Source organism: Rutilus rutilus, assembly GCF_951802725.1.
Source record: "Rutilus rutilus genome assembly, chromosome: 14".
In the NCBI taxonomy this organism is placed as follows: domain Eukaryota; kingdom Metazoa; phylum Chordata; class Actinopteri; order Cypriniformes; family Leuciscidae; genus Rutilus; species Rutilus rutilus.
In genome coordinates, this window is record NC_140219.1 from 25,057,475 (window position 1) to 25,073,286 (window position 15,812).

At 38.6% G+C, this 15,812-nt stretch overlaps 2 protein-coding genes across 3 annotated transcripts in view; one reads left to right on the plus strand and one right to left on the minus strand.

Annotated features, from left to right (window-relative positions):
* atp7a (ATPase copper transporting alpha) overlaps positions 1 to 1,060 on the minus strand; it is a 28,385-nt gene extending 27,325 nt beyond the window's left edge. The window contains exon 1 of one of the 2 annotated variants that reach the window (XM_084430342.1): positions 1,032 to 1,060. The gene's annotated coding sequence lies outside the window, so the exon portion shown is untranslated. Of the gene's footprint in view, positions 1 to 170; positions 947 to 1,031 lie in introns of those variants that run through there. The other variant, XM_084430341.1, reaches the window with a different exon arrangement.
* On the plus strand, positions 498 to 14,940 carry fbxl3l (F-box and leucine-rich repeat protein 3, like; the record flags this gene model as incomplete). The annotated part of the gene is given in 12 exon segments (XM_084429742.1): positions 498 to 605; positions 6,733 to 6,767; positions 6,813 to 6,936; positions 6,939 to 7,004; positions 9,983 to 10,015; positions 10,019 to 10,051; positions 10,055 to 10,078; positions 10,082 to 10,105; positions 13,531 to 13,702; positions 14,581 to 14,611; positions 14,613 to 14,668; positions 14,819 to 14,940. Coding segments are annotated over 12 exon segments (828 nt in total).
* Positions 14,941 to 15,812: the final 872 nt, after the last annotated feature.

A 15,812-nucleotide genomic window follows, 5' to 3' on the forward strand; every position in this document is an offset into this window, starting at 1 on the left:
AGGACACATAAGAATTATCATTTACTGAAACACAATAAGGTTTAAATAAGGTTTCATTTGTTTAACCTTAGTTAACTACATTAGTCAACATGTCCCTCGTTTGAGCTCTCTGTCCCGAAGCTAACATAAACAGCAGACGTGAAGAGCACAACACAGCTTGATTTCTTTACCTTTCATGCGAAGTGATGATCCAGAATCACTGGAACAGCAGGTTTAATCCTCACAGGACTTTGCGCTAACTTGATAGGGAAGTTTTACTGTCACTTTCACACTGACAGCAGTTAAGTTAGCTGGCTAACAACATATACTTTCCCTAATCTCTAGCAGCCTTGAGGACCTCACGTCCTCGGAACATGCCCACATCGAACAAAACACAACACTAACGTGTGATGAGTGAGTAAACACAGCAGGAGAGTGTGTCCTGCTGGATATTGTTAAATCCATGCGGAATATTGGGCTATCATCATCCGGGTGCGCGGACCACAACACAAGCGCAAATGTTTCCCAGTGTGTTCGAGGACATCAACCGCCGCTGCAACTGCGCAGACGTTCAAGACGTCGTGGCAGGTTCAAGTGCTTCAGTAGTGCGTAGTCTTGGAGCTACGGTCAGCACGCATGAGAACTCTGTAGTAGGTTCGCGTCCACGTTAAGGCAAGCTCACGCTCAGTCACACTACACGACTTTAGGCTGGATTTTGCCGTCACGGGCCGCTTTCCAAGGTGTGTAACAAAGCCTAATGGTGTTACGTTTGACACCAAAGCTTCGAGGCACGCAACACAATCTCAAGTGAAGCCCCCCGTTTGCGTGTATTGGTTTCACAGAGTCACGTGATCGAAGACAGACTGCCCAGTCACGTGAGCAATTCGCTTTGCGTGTTCGAATATTTGTTTACAGTCTATGGTTCGGACACTGGTGCCAGTAGCATAAACTATGTTGAGACTGTGTATTTAGAACTATTTCGACCAAGAAGTAAACAGTCTTACTTTTCCTATTCAAATTAGACCAATGTACCTTTTTTTTATGTAACTTACTTTAAAGCAGTGGTTCTCAATTCCAGTCCTCGGGAGTCGGGACCCCTTTGCTCTGCACATTTTGTATGTCTCTCTTATCTGACACACTCAGTTCAGTTCATGGAGTCTCTCCTAATGAGCTGATGATCTGGTTCAGGTGTGTTAAATAAGGGAGACATACAAAATGTGCAGAGCAGCGGGTCCGAGGACTGGAATTGAGAACCACTGCTTTAAAGAGTTAGGACTGTTTGGACTGTCTTGAAGAAAAAAAATCTTAATGACTACCGTAAGCAGTTTATGCAACCGGTCCCCAATCTTACTTTTCGAGTCATACAAGTAATATGAAGAATACAAATATTTCAAGCAAAATAGTACTTGGCATATGCAACTCTGTTAGTCATTTATGTGTACATTATTATTCTACATCATAGCCTATTAAATTGTATTGTTTAATTTATTGCCACCCTTCAATGAGTAAATTAATTTATCAGAGGGAGAAATGTATTCAACAAACACACAAACAATCCACTTGCTTGAATTTCTATTTATAATAATTTTATTAGGAGGCATGTGCCTCTCAGATTCACGGTTTAGTTCAATTTCATAATGACAGGCTACATTTCTTTTCTGTGAAGACACAAGTGATGTTTAATGCCACATGCTTTGCATGTGTTTAATCTTTGTGAATATTGTGTATTTGTTTTACAGCCATAGTAAAAAATACTATGCAGTCAATGGTGCCCCACAACTGTTTGGTTATAAACATTCTTCAAAATATCTTCCAACACATTCCTGCCTTAAGATGATTATCATCATTAGGGCCATAGTCAACATATGTATGTGCAGTTTTATTACTTAAGGTATGTTTACAACAACACATCAATGCGCAGTGTACAGTGATGACTTTTTAATAGTTATGTTTATTTATTCAAGGATTTAATGTTATGAAATTGTGTATTCTGTTCATATTTATATAGGTTTTGAATTTAATATTTGTAATTTACACTTGTGTAGTTTTAAATGTGTTAATTTTAAATTTTTGTGTGCATGTATACATTTTATGTACGTGTCTACTCTGTACATTTTTATGTAGGTTTTAAATATAGGTTTTTAATGTGTACTGTTCGTACACATTTGCAGGTTTTGAATGTATTATGCGTGTTGTATTTACACTTGTGTATTTTGAATGTATATCACAATTTTGTATATTTAGGCTGTGAATGCTAGACTCCCCAATATTTAGTTTTGTAATAAATATATTTGTTAAAACATATGTATTGTTTTATACAAATACACAATCTGTATTTGAAAACAAAGTGTATTTAATTTATTAAAATAATGCCATAAATAAAAAATAAATAAAAAAAACTCAGATGTTGGGTTACTTTAAACCCAACTGGCTGGTTAAAATAACCAACAGTTGGGAAAGTGCTGTAAAACCCCACAGTTGGGTTACTCGTTGGGTTATTTTTAACCCAACATCATTAAATGAGTATAGCCTGTAAAATAGGCTACAAGCACAGCATTAAAAAAGGTAAATGTGCACGCGCATTAAACATCAAATTTAACACAGTGACGGATGCAGATACATTTATAAATGAACTGATCAAAAACACAATAACAATTTGACTTGAATGACACTGAAATGACATCTATAGGATGCGCGCGCTCTGGTGCAGTGGAGTTGTCGCGCGCGAGTCTGATCCATCATGTTCTCTCGCGGCGCGCTCACGTGCCAGTGGTCTCCCAGTTCAGACAGAGAGCAGTGGAGCTGTGGTGGGAGCAACAGAGAATCATACACACAGTCACAGATGGTGCAAATTGCAAGTAAAACTTCACAGCATAGTAAATAATGTGTTTTGGGATGGTATGCCTTTCTATGTTGATGAGGAAGCTTGGAACAAGTAGGCTAAGTATCCATAGACGACTTCAGCGATATATGGTTTCCTCTCTGGTGTAGCCTACAACGTTGGTTTGAACATATCAGTATGTTGCTGAGATTTGGGGTCTGTATATCTATGTGTCTATATAAGGCGTGGGCTGTAGCCATTTACAAGGTAGGATAGCATAGAAAGTAAAAGAAATATAGAGAGAAATCATCGCTTTGAATTGATTTGTGACCAATATGCCATACTAACTGTATTTTAATGTATTGGTTGTTTAGTTTTAGTATGCCCATAGTAGGCTGTGTACAGTGTATATAATATAATACACAGTGTGCAATCAAAACGTCTGGACCCACTAGTGAAATACTGTATTTTCTGATTAAATACTGTAATGCAAAAGTTTCATTACGAATTATATTGTCAGCATATCAATTTGTTTAAAAAGTTTACTTGAACAAATACCCTAACTAGTCTAAAATCTGGGAATTTCTTAGTAGGTTATTTTGTATCAGCTTGAGCTGCAAAATCATGTTCTTGTGCTGCAGTGGAAGAAAGATCATCTGACCTTTTGAATTCACTTAGTAAATGTCATATTTTTATTAGTGAGTACATTTTTCTAAATCCTGTTTAGTTATTACGGAACCCCTATAGGGACATGGTGGTGGAAAAAAAATTTCTCTTGCGCAGATATTTGTGTTCACAACAGGTTTTGCGAGAGAATGCAAAAGATTTTAAAATATATATTTTTTCCCATCCCAAATTCTTTCCACCCCCATATCCCTTTAGTGGCTCTGTAAGTTACAGCTTTTTTAAAAAAAAATCCTATATTCCCAGTGTGGTCTCAGACTTTTCAGCACTATATATCCTATATGTGTCTTGAATATATACCGTTCAAAAATTTGGAAACCATTATTTCAGTTTTTAGCAGCTGGAGGACAGCACTGTGTGTGAAAAAAATGTGTTCCTTATGTTGAAGAGTTTTACTTTTTGTTATTTATTGCCTGCTGTATGATCATCATTGCACTAAATGTCCAAATGCTTTTTGGGGCCACTGTCTCTGAAATCTGGAAAACAGGATCGGCCCAATAGAGGCATCCGGTCAGCGGGTGAAGGTTTTTGCCCGTTACTGTCTTTCCTCGTGGCAAAGTAATTTGTTTAAATGAAATAAAAAATTTCATATGCATTACCTTGTTATTTCATCTGACTCCATAAATGAAAAGGTTTTAATGATATATGTGCATCATTAAATGTGAGTGAATGTTTGACTATTCTTTTTAACTCTTTGCTGAAAATAATTTCAGGGTCAGAATAAAATCAAATGTTTACAATTTTTTATGTCAGGTAAATGTATCATGCCAATTACATAATCAGTTCAAAGATAATCAATACAAAACATCAAATGCTCTGGAATAAAGAGAAAAAGATGTACCTGACTCAAGAAATACATAATGCTGAGTGTCTGGATTATGGGCAGATCTCATTACAAATCACCCTGAGCCTTCTTCAGCATCTCCATAAATACTCAGACCAAGGCAGAAACCTCTTTTCAAATATAAAGATTTGCTAACAATGGGAATTTGCATTGAGTTTACACATTTGAGAGCAGGATGCCATTTGCCTGGACGACACACCCTCCTCGGTGTGCGATTTATCTCTAAACTCGTACATACCTTATTACCTTTTGTTTTACTTCTTTGGGAATGAGACCTTTGTACTTGTCAAGTGCCCTCACTCTTGTGAGGTTCAACCCTGCAGTTTCCCCCACTTGAAAGGGTATGCTTGCCTCTGAAGGTTTGGACTGGATTTTACTCAATGACCAGGAATCAATTCTTTCTTTTCTTTCTTTTATTTGAAAGTTGTCGTGGTCAAAAGCAGGTAAAAAAACACAAGTGGGTCAAGAAAAATACAATAAGCCCAAGTAACCATAATAAAGCATCATAACACAGGATCAAATACTTAACTTTAAACACTAGAAATTAGTCTTGACAATAAGTAAAAAGGAAACCCCATATCTAAAGCACCCAAATAAATTAAAGACACATTGAAGACAATTTAAAGCACTACTCAAATGATTTTAACCTTGAACTCTATCAGCTCATAAATACACAATCCCACACTTTCAACTTTTCCCCTTTTAAAATCTTTACAATACATTACTTTTAACTATACTTTTAAACACTTCATGATGTTAAATGTATGACATTTTTAGTTTACAATTCAAGCACATGATTTTTCTTTAATACACACATTTTACCCTGAGTATAATTATATGATTCACTTAAATGTTAAAATCCATCACACTGCACAAACGAATGCTCACCGACTCCTTCCTTGTTCAAACAAGCTTTAGTCCTGCAGTATCATTTTTCCAGGCCCAGTCTCTCCACACATCTTCCCAGTCTGCTTACCATCCTGTGAGTGACTCCAATTCCCCTAATCACCAGGGGTGCGTTCTCCGAAACTACCTTAACGCTACGTCGTTCTTAAGTTGTACCTTAAGAAGTACCTTATCGTTAATACGTGGTTTCCGAAACCTTCTTAGTTAAGTATACCTTCTGTAAGTCATACGTTCGTAAGGTTGGTCTGGAGCGCTCTTAGCTATACCTTATCGCTGCTGACGGTTCATACCGCTAGTGGCCACCACTACGCAAAAAGCTTTTTTACATCGCAGTTTAATTACACATAGAAAATTTTATATGAACATTTAATATAAAATCTGATTTAGTATTAAAATTACATTTTTACTTTACTTTAAAATTTTACACATAAAATACTTAAGTTGTTATAGCCTACACCCAGTGTATGGAAGTGTTTTCATTAATAAAGTTTCCATACACTAATGGTTGTTAGCTTTTTTAATTACTATCCTAAGGCACAACAGCTGGCGAACCATTTGACAGAAAAGGCTTAGGAGTCTATATAAAGAAAGATGAGTTTACACAAACTTTATAGCTATGGCAGCGAGACAGCGAGTACTTGTTTTAAATCAAAGACGGCGCCGTCCGCGGAGCCTGTTAGTGTATGTCAACTACATGGCTGGTGGATAATCAGCATACGTTGTGGAGAACATTAACACACTTATGGCCGTAAGGGTTTGGGATTGCACACATGCTAAATTATAAACACATACTCATATTTATTTCTGCATGTACATATTTCAATGAGCCCCGATAAATGCAGTTTGTACTATTTCTAAAACGCTTCTTTATAAAGAACATTGTTTTCTCAATACTTTACCTATACCGCTGTGAAGGAAAGAGCGCACAATCGATCATCGAGGCATCGATATCAACCTATTCAGCGCCTCCACCATGGACAGCGCCTGCTAAGGTCGAACTTAAGAAGGTTTACCTTAAGCAACATCCTAAGGTATAGTTCGGAGAACACACGTAGGAAAGGTATACCTGTAGTTAAGGTGTACCTTTTAAGTCTTCGTAGCGCGCTAAGAGACAACGTTATCGGAGAACGCAGCCCAGATCCTTCCCACCTGGTGACTAACTAGCTGTCTGCAACTGGGAGCCACACCCACCAAAGCACCCAGGCAGAAAGGGTGTGGTCTACAGCTCAGCTCAACAGTACTAGTCGCACTGAGACATTTCAAATGATACCAAACGTGTAATACTGTATGATAATTATTCACAGTAAACCATATAGATTTTTGGGTGAATTTCAGGTGATCTCAGCATGATAGAAAGAGGGAACGGGGGAATGGGGGGTCAAGGGAAAAAGATGTAGATTAGGATTGCTTCAGTGAGACTTGCGTCTCGAATGGTGGTGCTAGTTTCACAAGAAAGAGTTCAAATGTTAATTTCCAGAAAGGTCCTTTGTCTTTTCAGGGAGTGGTCGTTCCTCAAGTAGACTGCCTCTTACAGTACGTCCAAACCTTCTTCCACCTCACAGCAGAAACCTACTGAAGAAATGGGAGGTCCACATGGTCACCACGTGGTCCTGCACATATTCCACTACCTGTCTGGAACGACGTCTTTCACATCCCAGATCTTTGGAGGAGATCTGAATTTGAGCTGAACCAGCCAGATACGTCCACGCACCTCTCATCCAGAAGATGATCAAAAGACAATCTCAGCACCTGCAGTATGTGAGCTTCAAGGTAGGTCAGTTAAAGAAAGGGCTATGTCCAGAGCTTCTCCTCTCCTCTTTTGACATCACCTGCTCTTGGATTATGGACTCAGTTGCGCCTTACAGGGTGAAGTCTGCAAATGGCTCTTCGGTCCCCTGGCTGAACGAGACGACATGGACCCTTAGACGCCAGTGCAGGCAGGCAGAGCGGAAATGGAGAGGAGACAGGCTGCAGGTGTCATTGGAGGTGTTTAGAGACTGCCTTGTCACCTATCAGAGAGCCGTGAAGGAAGCTAAAAGTCAGTATCTCTCAAAGCTCATTAATAACAATAGCCACCGCCCTGGTATCTTGTTCCGTACTATAAACTCTGTTATAAATCCAGTCCCTGTTGTATTGTATGATGTTTCTGTGAATACATGCAATGTTTTTAAACAATATTTTATTGATAAGGTTTTGTCTGTTAGGCAAACTATCATACCAGCCCCTGTTGTCATTACTCCCTCTCAAGCAACACAATGTGTGCTGGAGAATTTTGAGGTGGTTTCTTTTGTTGATCTCAAAAAAGCTGCTCATGAGCTGAAGCCAACCTCCGGTCCTCTAGATGTTGTTCCTGCTAGGATTCTGAAAGAAGCCATCGACAACGTAGGCCCTTTCCTTGTCTCCTTCATGAATTGCTGTCTTAGTCTGGGCGTTGTTCCGACTTCTCTCAAGCACGCCATTGTTAGACCGCTACTTAAGAAACCAAACCTTGATCCTTCAGTACTGTCTAATTTCCGCCCTATATCCCACCTGTCATTTTTGTCTAAGCTTATGGAAAAGCTTGTCTTCTCCCAGCTTCAGTCATACCTCAATCTGCATGGTATGGGGGACAAATTTCAATCTGGCTTTAGGTCTAGGCATAGTACAGAGTCAGCCTTACTGCGGGTTCATAATGACATTCTCAGAGCCTTAGATAATAAAAACTCAATGGTTCTGGTGCTGCTTGACCTTACCGCTGCTTTTGACACCGTGGACCACGCAATCCTCATCTCCCGTCTACAACATGTTGTGGGTCTACAGGGCACAGTTTTAAACTGGTTCTCGTCATATCTCACCAATAGAACATTCTCAGTAATGCTTGATGACTTTTCCTCCTCAGCTGCCCCTGTATCATCTGGTGTGCCCCAGGGTTCTATTCTTGGTCCTGTCCTGTTCTCCCTTTATATGCTGCCACTTGGTCAACTCATTTCAAAACATAACGTACAATTTCATTTCTATGCTGACGATCTTCAAGTCTACCTTCCTGTAGTTTTGAATAATCATTCAGCATTAGACCCCCTCCATAACTGCACCCAGGACATTAAACAGTGGCTTTCTCAAAACTTCCTTCATTTAAATGAAGGTAAGACCGATTATATACTGTTCACCCCAGACTCACCTTGCAGCTCTCTCAGTTTTGGCCCTTTCACGCCCCAGTTTGCATCCACTGTCCGTAACTTGGGTGTTGCTTTTGACAATAGATTGTATTTTGACAAACAAATTGGTGCAGTCGTTAAGAGTGGCTTTTTCCAGCTAAGGCTCCTTAGTAAGGTGAAATCATTCATGTCCCGCGCTGATCTAGAAAAAGCCATTCATGCCTTTATCAGCTCAAGGCTAGATTACTGTAATGCCCTCTACACTGGGCTTAACCAATCACTTCTCAACCGTCTTCAGATGGTTCAAAATGCAGCAGCGCGTCTCCTTACCAATACCCATAAACGTTTACACATCACCCCCGTTCTCTGCTCACTTCATTGGCTCCCGGTACGGTTTAGGGTGGAGTATAAGGTTCTAATGTTTGTTTATAAGGCCATTAATGGTCTGGCCCCGGCATACCTCTCCGAGCTGGTCACTGTATACCAACCTGCCAGAACCCTCCGCTCCTCTCAGAACACCTCTTTGATAATCCCTAAGTTTAGATGCAAAAAGTTTGGAGGCTGATCTTTTGCCATCCAGGGACCTACTTTGTGGAATGCCTTAACTACTCCCCTTCGTAACATAACTGTGTTTAGTGTTTTTAAATCGCAGTTAAAAACGTTTCTTTTCAAGAAGGCTTTCAACATGTAACCACTTATTTTGTGTTTTGAGTCCTTGTGTTAGTTACTTCGTTTTAACTGCTTAAATTAGTTTTAATTTGTCATTTTCATATCCTGCTGCCTTTTTTATGTGTTTTATGGAAAGCGCTTTGTGCACCTTTCTGGTTGTTGTAAAGGCGCTATATAAATAAAAATTGATTGATTCATTGATACTGTCACATCATTCATGGAAATGATCTACATACTGTATACAGTACACTAGCGATCAAAAGTTTTGGGTCGTAAGATTTCTTTGTTTTTGAAAGAAGTCTCTCAAGGCTGCATTTATTTGATCAAAAATACAGTAAAAACAGTATTATTGTGAATACTATTACAATTCAATATTTAATATATTTTAAAATGTCATTTATTCCTGTGATGCAAAGCTGAATTTTCAGCGTCATTACTCCAGTCTTCAGTGTCACATGATCCTTCAGAAATCATTCTAATATGATGATTTGATGCTCAAGAAACATTTCTGATTATTATCAATATTGAAAACAGTTTTGTGGAAACTGTAATAAATTGTCCATTGATAAATAGAAAATTCACACTACTACTGTCACTTTGATCTGTTTAATGTGTTCATCTTGGCGAATAAAAGTATTAATTTCTTTTTTTCTTTTTTATTACTGACCCTCAAACATTTGAATGGTAATGTACTTACATATGATCACATAATATTAATATACAATGCTCTGACTGTTTTAAAACCTCAATGTATAGTGTGTTTGTGTAATGCACAGTACAGTATTGAAAAGTAAATTTTTGTAAAGATCCATCTGATCTTGATGTCTAAAAAACAAAACAAAATGTTATGCATGTGCACAGTATATGGTTTTAAGAAAATAATTAAGAAAAAGATCAAAATTGTCATTTTAAAAATACCAAAAGATAAAAAATATATGTTTCCAGGTTGACAGCTGCACAGAATCTGCAGAAGCAGCCTGAGACATTCTCTCCCAGCTGGTAAACTGCATTGTTTAGACACTGGGTCTGATTTCCACAGCATGACCAAGCATCATGGACGTGTCTCAGGTACAACAGAAACTTGTTCACCCTTTCCGTACGACATACGAGCTGAATATGACATCCAACATCTGTTTTAAAACTTGTCGCTTGTTCAAAACTACAAGAATGTCTCAGCTGTCAAACTTCTGTACCATGTAATTTCACCCTCCACAAAATCCTGACAGTTTGAAACACCGCTGTATAACTAGTATTGAAAGTGACAAGTTGAAGCTCGTTGTGGCTTGCTTAGTCACAAAAGATTTAAAAACAAAGAAAGCTGTGCTTCATTTAACTGTACAGCACTCAAAAGGTATGGAGGAGATTCATCACAGATCAGTGTGATGGCTTCCAGATGGCTCTGTTGTTTGTGTCCTTACTGTCATCATATTATACAACATCCAGAAAGATCTGGATGAGTCAGTGCCCTCACCTGGATGCTGAATTATCCTTCAAGCATCATTTCACTCTGTCTAGTGTTCTCTGTTGAGGTCAGGGCCATTTTCTCTAAGGAGGTAAGGGATGAGGTTCTTCTCAAAACGTTCTGATGAGGAAATAATCTACCGTACAAAAACTGACCTAATAAAAGCTCAGAGGTTGTAAATCAATGTTATATGCTTCTGTTAAAGCCATCTGTTTGAACTTATTTTTTAAATAGTTGTGTTTAACATCTGAATTTGTGGTGCGAAAACTACATTACCCATGATGCTGTACAGAACACTCCACCAATCAGATAGTCGCGGCGAGCAAATTGTGCCAAAAGAGCTCTAAAGGAAACACTCTGTTCATGAAGCACTGCGAATGATTTATTCAAGTTGTTGAGTCTCGCTTTTTGCTTTCAAAATACTTAAATATTTGTGTGTTTTTGTGTGTATATACACTCACCTAAAGGATTATTAGGAACACCATACTAATACTGTGTTTGACCCCCTTTCGCCTTCAGAACTGCCTTAATTCTACGTGGCATTGATTCAACAAGGTGCTGAAAGCATTCTTTAGAAATGTTGGCCCATATTGATAGGAAAGCATCTTGCAGTTCATGGAGATTTGTGGGATGCACATCCAGGGCACGAAGCTCCCGTTCCACCACATCCCAAAGATGCTCTATTGGGTTGAGATCTGGTGACTGTGGGGGCCATTTTAGTATAGTGAACTCATTGTCATGTTCAAGAAACCAATTTGAAATGATTCGAGCTTTGTGACATGGTGCATTATCCTGCTGGAAGTAGCCATCAGAGGATGGGTACATGGTGGTCATAAAGGGATGGACATGGTCAAAACTATGCTCAGGTAGGCCGTGGCATTTAAACGATGCCCAATTGGCACTAAGGGGCCTAAAGTGTGCCAAGAAAACATCCCCCACACCATTACACCACCACCACCAGCCTGCACAGTGGTAACAAGGCATGATGGATCCATGTTCTCATTCTGTTTACGCCAAATTCTGACTCTACCATCTGAATGTCTCAACAGAAATCGAGACTCATCAGACCAGGCAACATTTTTCCAGTCTTCAACTGTCCAATTTTGGTGAGCTCGTGCAAATTGTAGCCTCTTTTTCCTATTTGTAGTGGAGATGAGTGGTACCCGGTGGGGTCTTCTGCTGTTGTAGCCCATCCGCCTCAAGGTTGTGCGTGTTGTGGCTTCACAAATGCTTTGCTGCATACCTCAGTTGTAACGAGTGGTTATTTCAGTCAAAGTTGCTCTTCTATCAGCTTGAATCAGTCGGCCCATTCTCCTCTGACCTCTAGCATCAACAAGGCATTTTCGCCCACAGGACTGCCGCAGGCTGGATGTTTTTCCCTTTTCACACCATTCTTTGTAAACCCTAGAAATGGTTGTGCGTGAAAATCCCAGTAACTGAGCAGATTGTGAAATACTCAGACCGGCCCGTCTGGCACCAACAACCATGCCACGCTCAAAATTGCCATTCTTTCCCATTCTGACATTCAGTTTGGAGTTCAGGAGATTGTCTTGACCAGGACCACACCCCTAAATGCATTGAAGCAACTGCAATGTGATTGGTTGATTAGATAATTGCATTAATGAGAAATTGAACAGGTGTTCCTAATAATCCTTTAGGTGAGTGTATATGAAGACTTCAGATGCAAAAGCCTCTAAGTGCTATATATATATATATATATATATATATATATATATATATATATATATATATATATATATATAAATACAGATTTTGCAATACACTTTATTGTTTCTATAGATATAATCAACAACTTCAAATTAATCGTTTTATATTTATTCATCATTTTAAATCTTTAATAGATTGTCATTCACAGTGCTTCATGGGATTGTAGTTCTTTCCCTCACTAAAGCCGTTCACAGTCTTCTGCCTTTTTGTCCGAATTTCAAATACTTTTAGCTTCAAATCAAAGTTTGTAATGTTGTGATTCACCTCGTAGCTGGCTGAATTGGTTCATGCCTTAACTTTTAAGAATATATATATATATATATATGTATGTATGTGGAAAAAATGAATGGAACAAATACTTCCAGAACAAATGGCACTGAAAAAGCAGGTGGGCACTAATGCACTCTATAAAACAAAGCAAATATTAGTAACACTGTCCAACAGTTACACCAGTGGATTAAATTCCAGAAAGAGGCAACATCTATTGGCCTAATTGAGTCAAACTGGTGGAAAAGGATGAACTTATTAGTTAATTACCACTGCAACTAACCAAAATTAGCTTGAAATATCTTTAAACACAAAATTATGTTTGAACAAGGCTGTTCAAGGCTGACCACTTAGCTCAAGTTAAATTAAAGGTCATTTAAAGAGATAGTTCACCCAAAAATAAAAATTCGGTCATCTTTTACTCACCCTCAAGTTGTTTTAAACCTGCATGGGTTTCTTTCTTCTGTTGAAAACAAAAGAAGATATTTTGAGGATATGGGCAACCAAACAGTTGATGGACCCCAATGACTACCATAGTATGGAAAAAAAATACTATGATAGTCAATGGGGACTAGAATATCTTCTAGTTTTACATTATCTTCTTTTTCGTTCAACAAAAGAAAGAAACTCATGCAGGTTTGGAAAAACTTGAGGGTGAGTAAATGATGTCAGAATATTCATTTTTGGATGAACTATCCCTTTAAAAGCTCTAACCTTACTTAGGATTTGATGTAGGACATGATTTTTTACTGTACTGTATTGTTGTAGTTATTATTTTTGAAGCAATGTAAAAATGCTTTAAAAACTTGAATAATTTGTTTTAATAAACAGCATGTTTATGTATTAAATTTAAAGAACATAAGTTTGTAGTTTTATGTTTATAGTTCATGACATGTTTGAAAATTAACCAGCATGCCTACAAAACAAATAGCACCATAGCGGGGTGACCTCATGAAATAATGAAATAATGCTTCATGTAAAGGGTATGAGAAGCCAGAGGCACTGACTTTGCCTGTCTTGTCTGGTCTGTTCTCAGTCACACTTTGTCTCGGCACTGACGGTGGTGTTTTTGAATTCCAAGTCTCTGTCCTCTATAAAAATGGATGACACACCGGTTGATGACCCTTCCCCGAAGGTACTGGTCGCCAACAACAGTGACACGCTCAAGCTGCTGAAGATGAGTAGCTGTCCTCATGTATCTCATGCAGGTCAGTGCGTCACCATCTGAGTCATGGCAAAACTAATAGGTTCGGATTTAGACTGAATATGAACTTGGTTTCAAGTCCACAAGAAATCAAAAGGGACCCGTTTTCTTTTTTAATACCCATTGCTCTTATTAATCTAATTCACTTACAATACATACAAGCTAAAGCGAAGCTAAAATCATGTCATTGACAAGGCACACACTTTAACCTCACACTTGAATATCAGTTTTTTTAATTATATTATTATCATCCAAATTATTCTATAAATTATTCCACCATAGCTTGTAAAATCCCAAATAAGCCTATTAATTTTAGCAACAGTAAAATTATTTTATTTCATTGTAAGACTGAACGTTGTTTGAATGAAATAAGGAATTTTGTAAGTTAAGGCAATTCTAAAGATACCCGAACCTAAAGGCATAGGAATTTCGGTTTTTATGAGGCATCGAGACGGAACATCCCAAACAATGCTCTGTGCGCTGGGATAAATGTGCTCGTTGTATGTGCGTAGCCTATGATAGTGTTTTGACCAGCTGAGAACTTGTGAAGAGCTTATAAGATGTCTAAAGGAGTCGGAACAGCGGCAGGAATCCCTCCGTCACACACAAATGAAGATCTGCTGAGGAGACGTGGTTCTGATGCATGAACTGAACTATGATGGTCAACATCTCCACTATGACTAGAAAAAACAGGCATGCTTGAGTATTCTGTCCTTTTTAGGGTTGTGACATCATGTTCAGTTTTTGGTTCGTTTGCATGTCTTTGGTCCGTGCTGCGTTCATATTTCATCCCATCTTTTCAGTGATCTTGGTCCGCTTGTTTGCTGCACACCAGGGTTCAGACGGCAGCGTTCATCAGGGTTCAAGCGTGAACACACCCTAACCTGCGCATAGACGTGGTGAACGAGAACCCAGTTCCACACCATCAAGAAGAGCAGCTGGGCCACTCATCCCAGGGCAACATCATCATGTACTTCTTGCTGGACAAGGAGGAGTTTCAGCCCTTCTTTCGTGAGGACTCACCCATCACGCATCTGTGGTCGGGTGGTCAGTAAGCCACGCTGGGACGAAGAGCCGATCCGTATCGCCGATACAATGGCCATCGGCCTCGGTAAGTGATTCATGGAGTTCGTGAAGATGTGTGGCGGCCGCTTGAGCCAGCTGTCCATCATGGAGGAGGTGCTCATTGCTGACAACACGTATACGTACAACATCGAGCAAATCCACAGCGAGGTCTCCTAATATTTTTTGGTTTACTGATATGATGCCCACATGTTAGATGCATTAAAGCATTTAGATATCCACTTTAGTCTACCTATGTGAACAGGCAGTCTGCATTTGGCAGCCATTAGACAGAACTGGGTAATTAAAATTTAGCATGGGAAACAGAGCATCTGACTACACATCTGGATCATTAGTGTGGAAGTGCTGCTGTAGTAAAAACATGATTTGTGATTGGAGCTCAGAGATGGGATTTGAATACAAAGTGTTTACAGTTCCACACAAGTGCACACACACATGAAACCGGTTCTTTTTGTAAAATTCATTGGCCCGCCGGGACTTGTTAAATTGCTCGTGTTTTATGGCCTAACCGTTCTTCTATTGCTCAGAATGCTTTAAGCTAGTTAGGAAAAAAAGAAAGACTTTTCATTATAGTTTATAAAAATGACAAATCTTAACAAGTAATTTAGTAACATTACTTACTTTAAGGTTTAATTTGTTAACATTAGTGCACTACATTAGTTAACATGACCTAACAATAAGCAATATTTCTACTACATCTTAGTTCTCAATCTTTGTTAATCTCAACATTTATACATTTGCATGGTCAAATTTCTATTAGTTAATGCACTGTGAACTAACATGAATGTCAATGCATTACATGAGCTAACAATGAGAAATGTGTTTTACAGCATTCATTAACCTTTGTTAACATTAGTAAATGATTTTCATTAAGTAATATTAACAAAGGTTAATGAATGCTGTAAAAAACGTATTTCTCATTGTTAGCTCATGTAATGCATGAACTCAAATGTGACCTTATTGCAAAGTGACTTTTAAAGAATAAACCACGGGTTAATTCATTAGTTATATTTCACTGAATTAAAAACAGT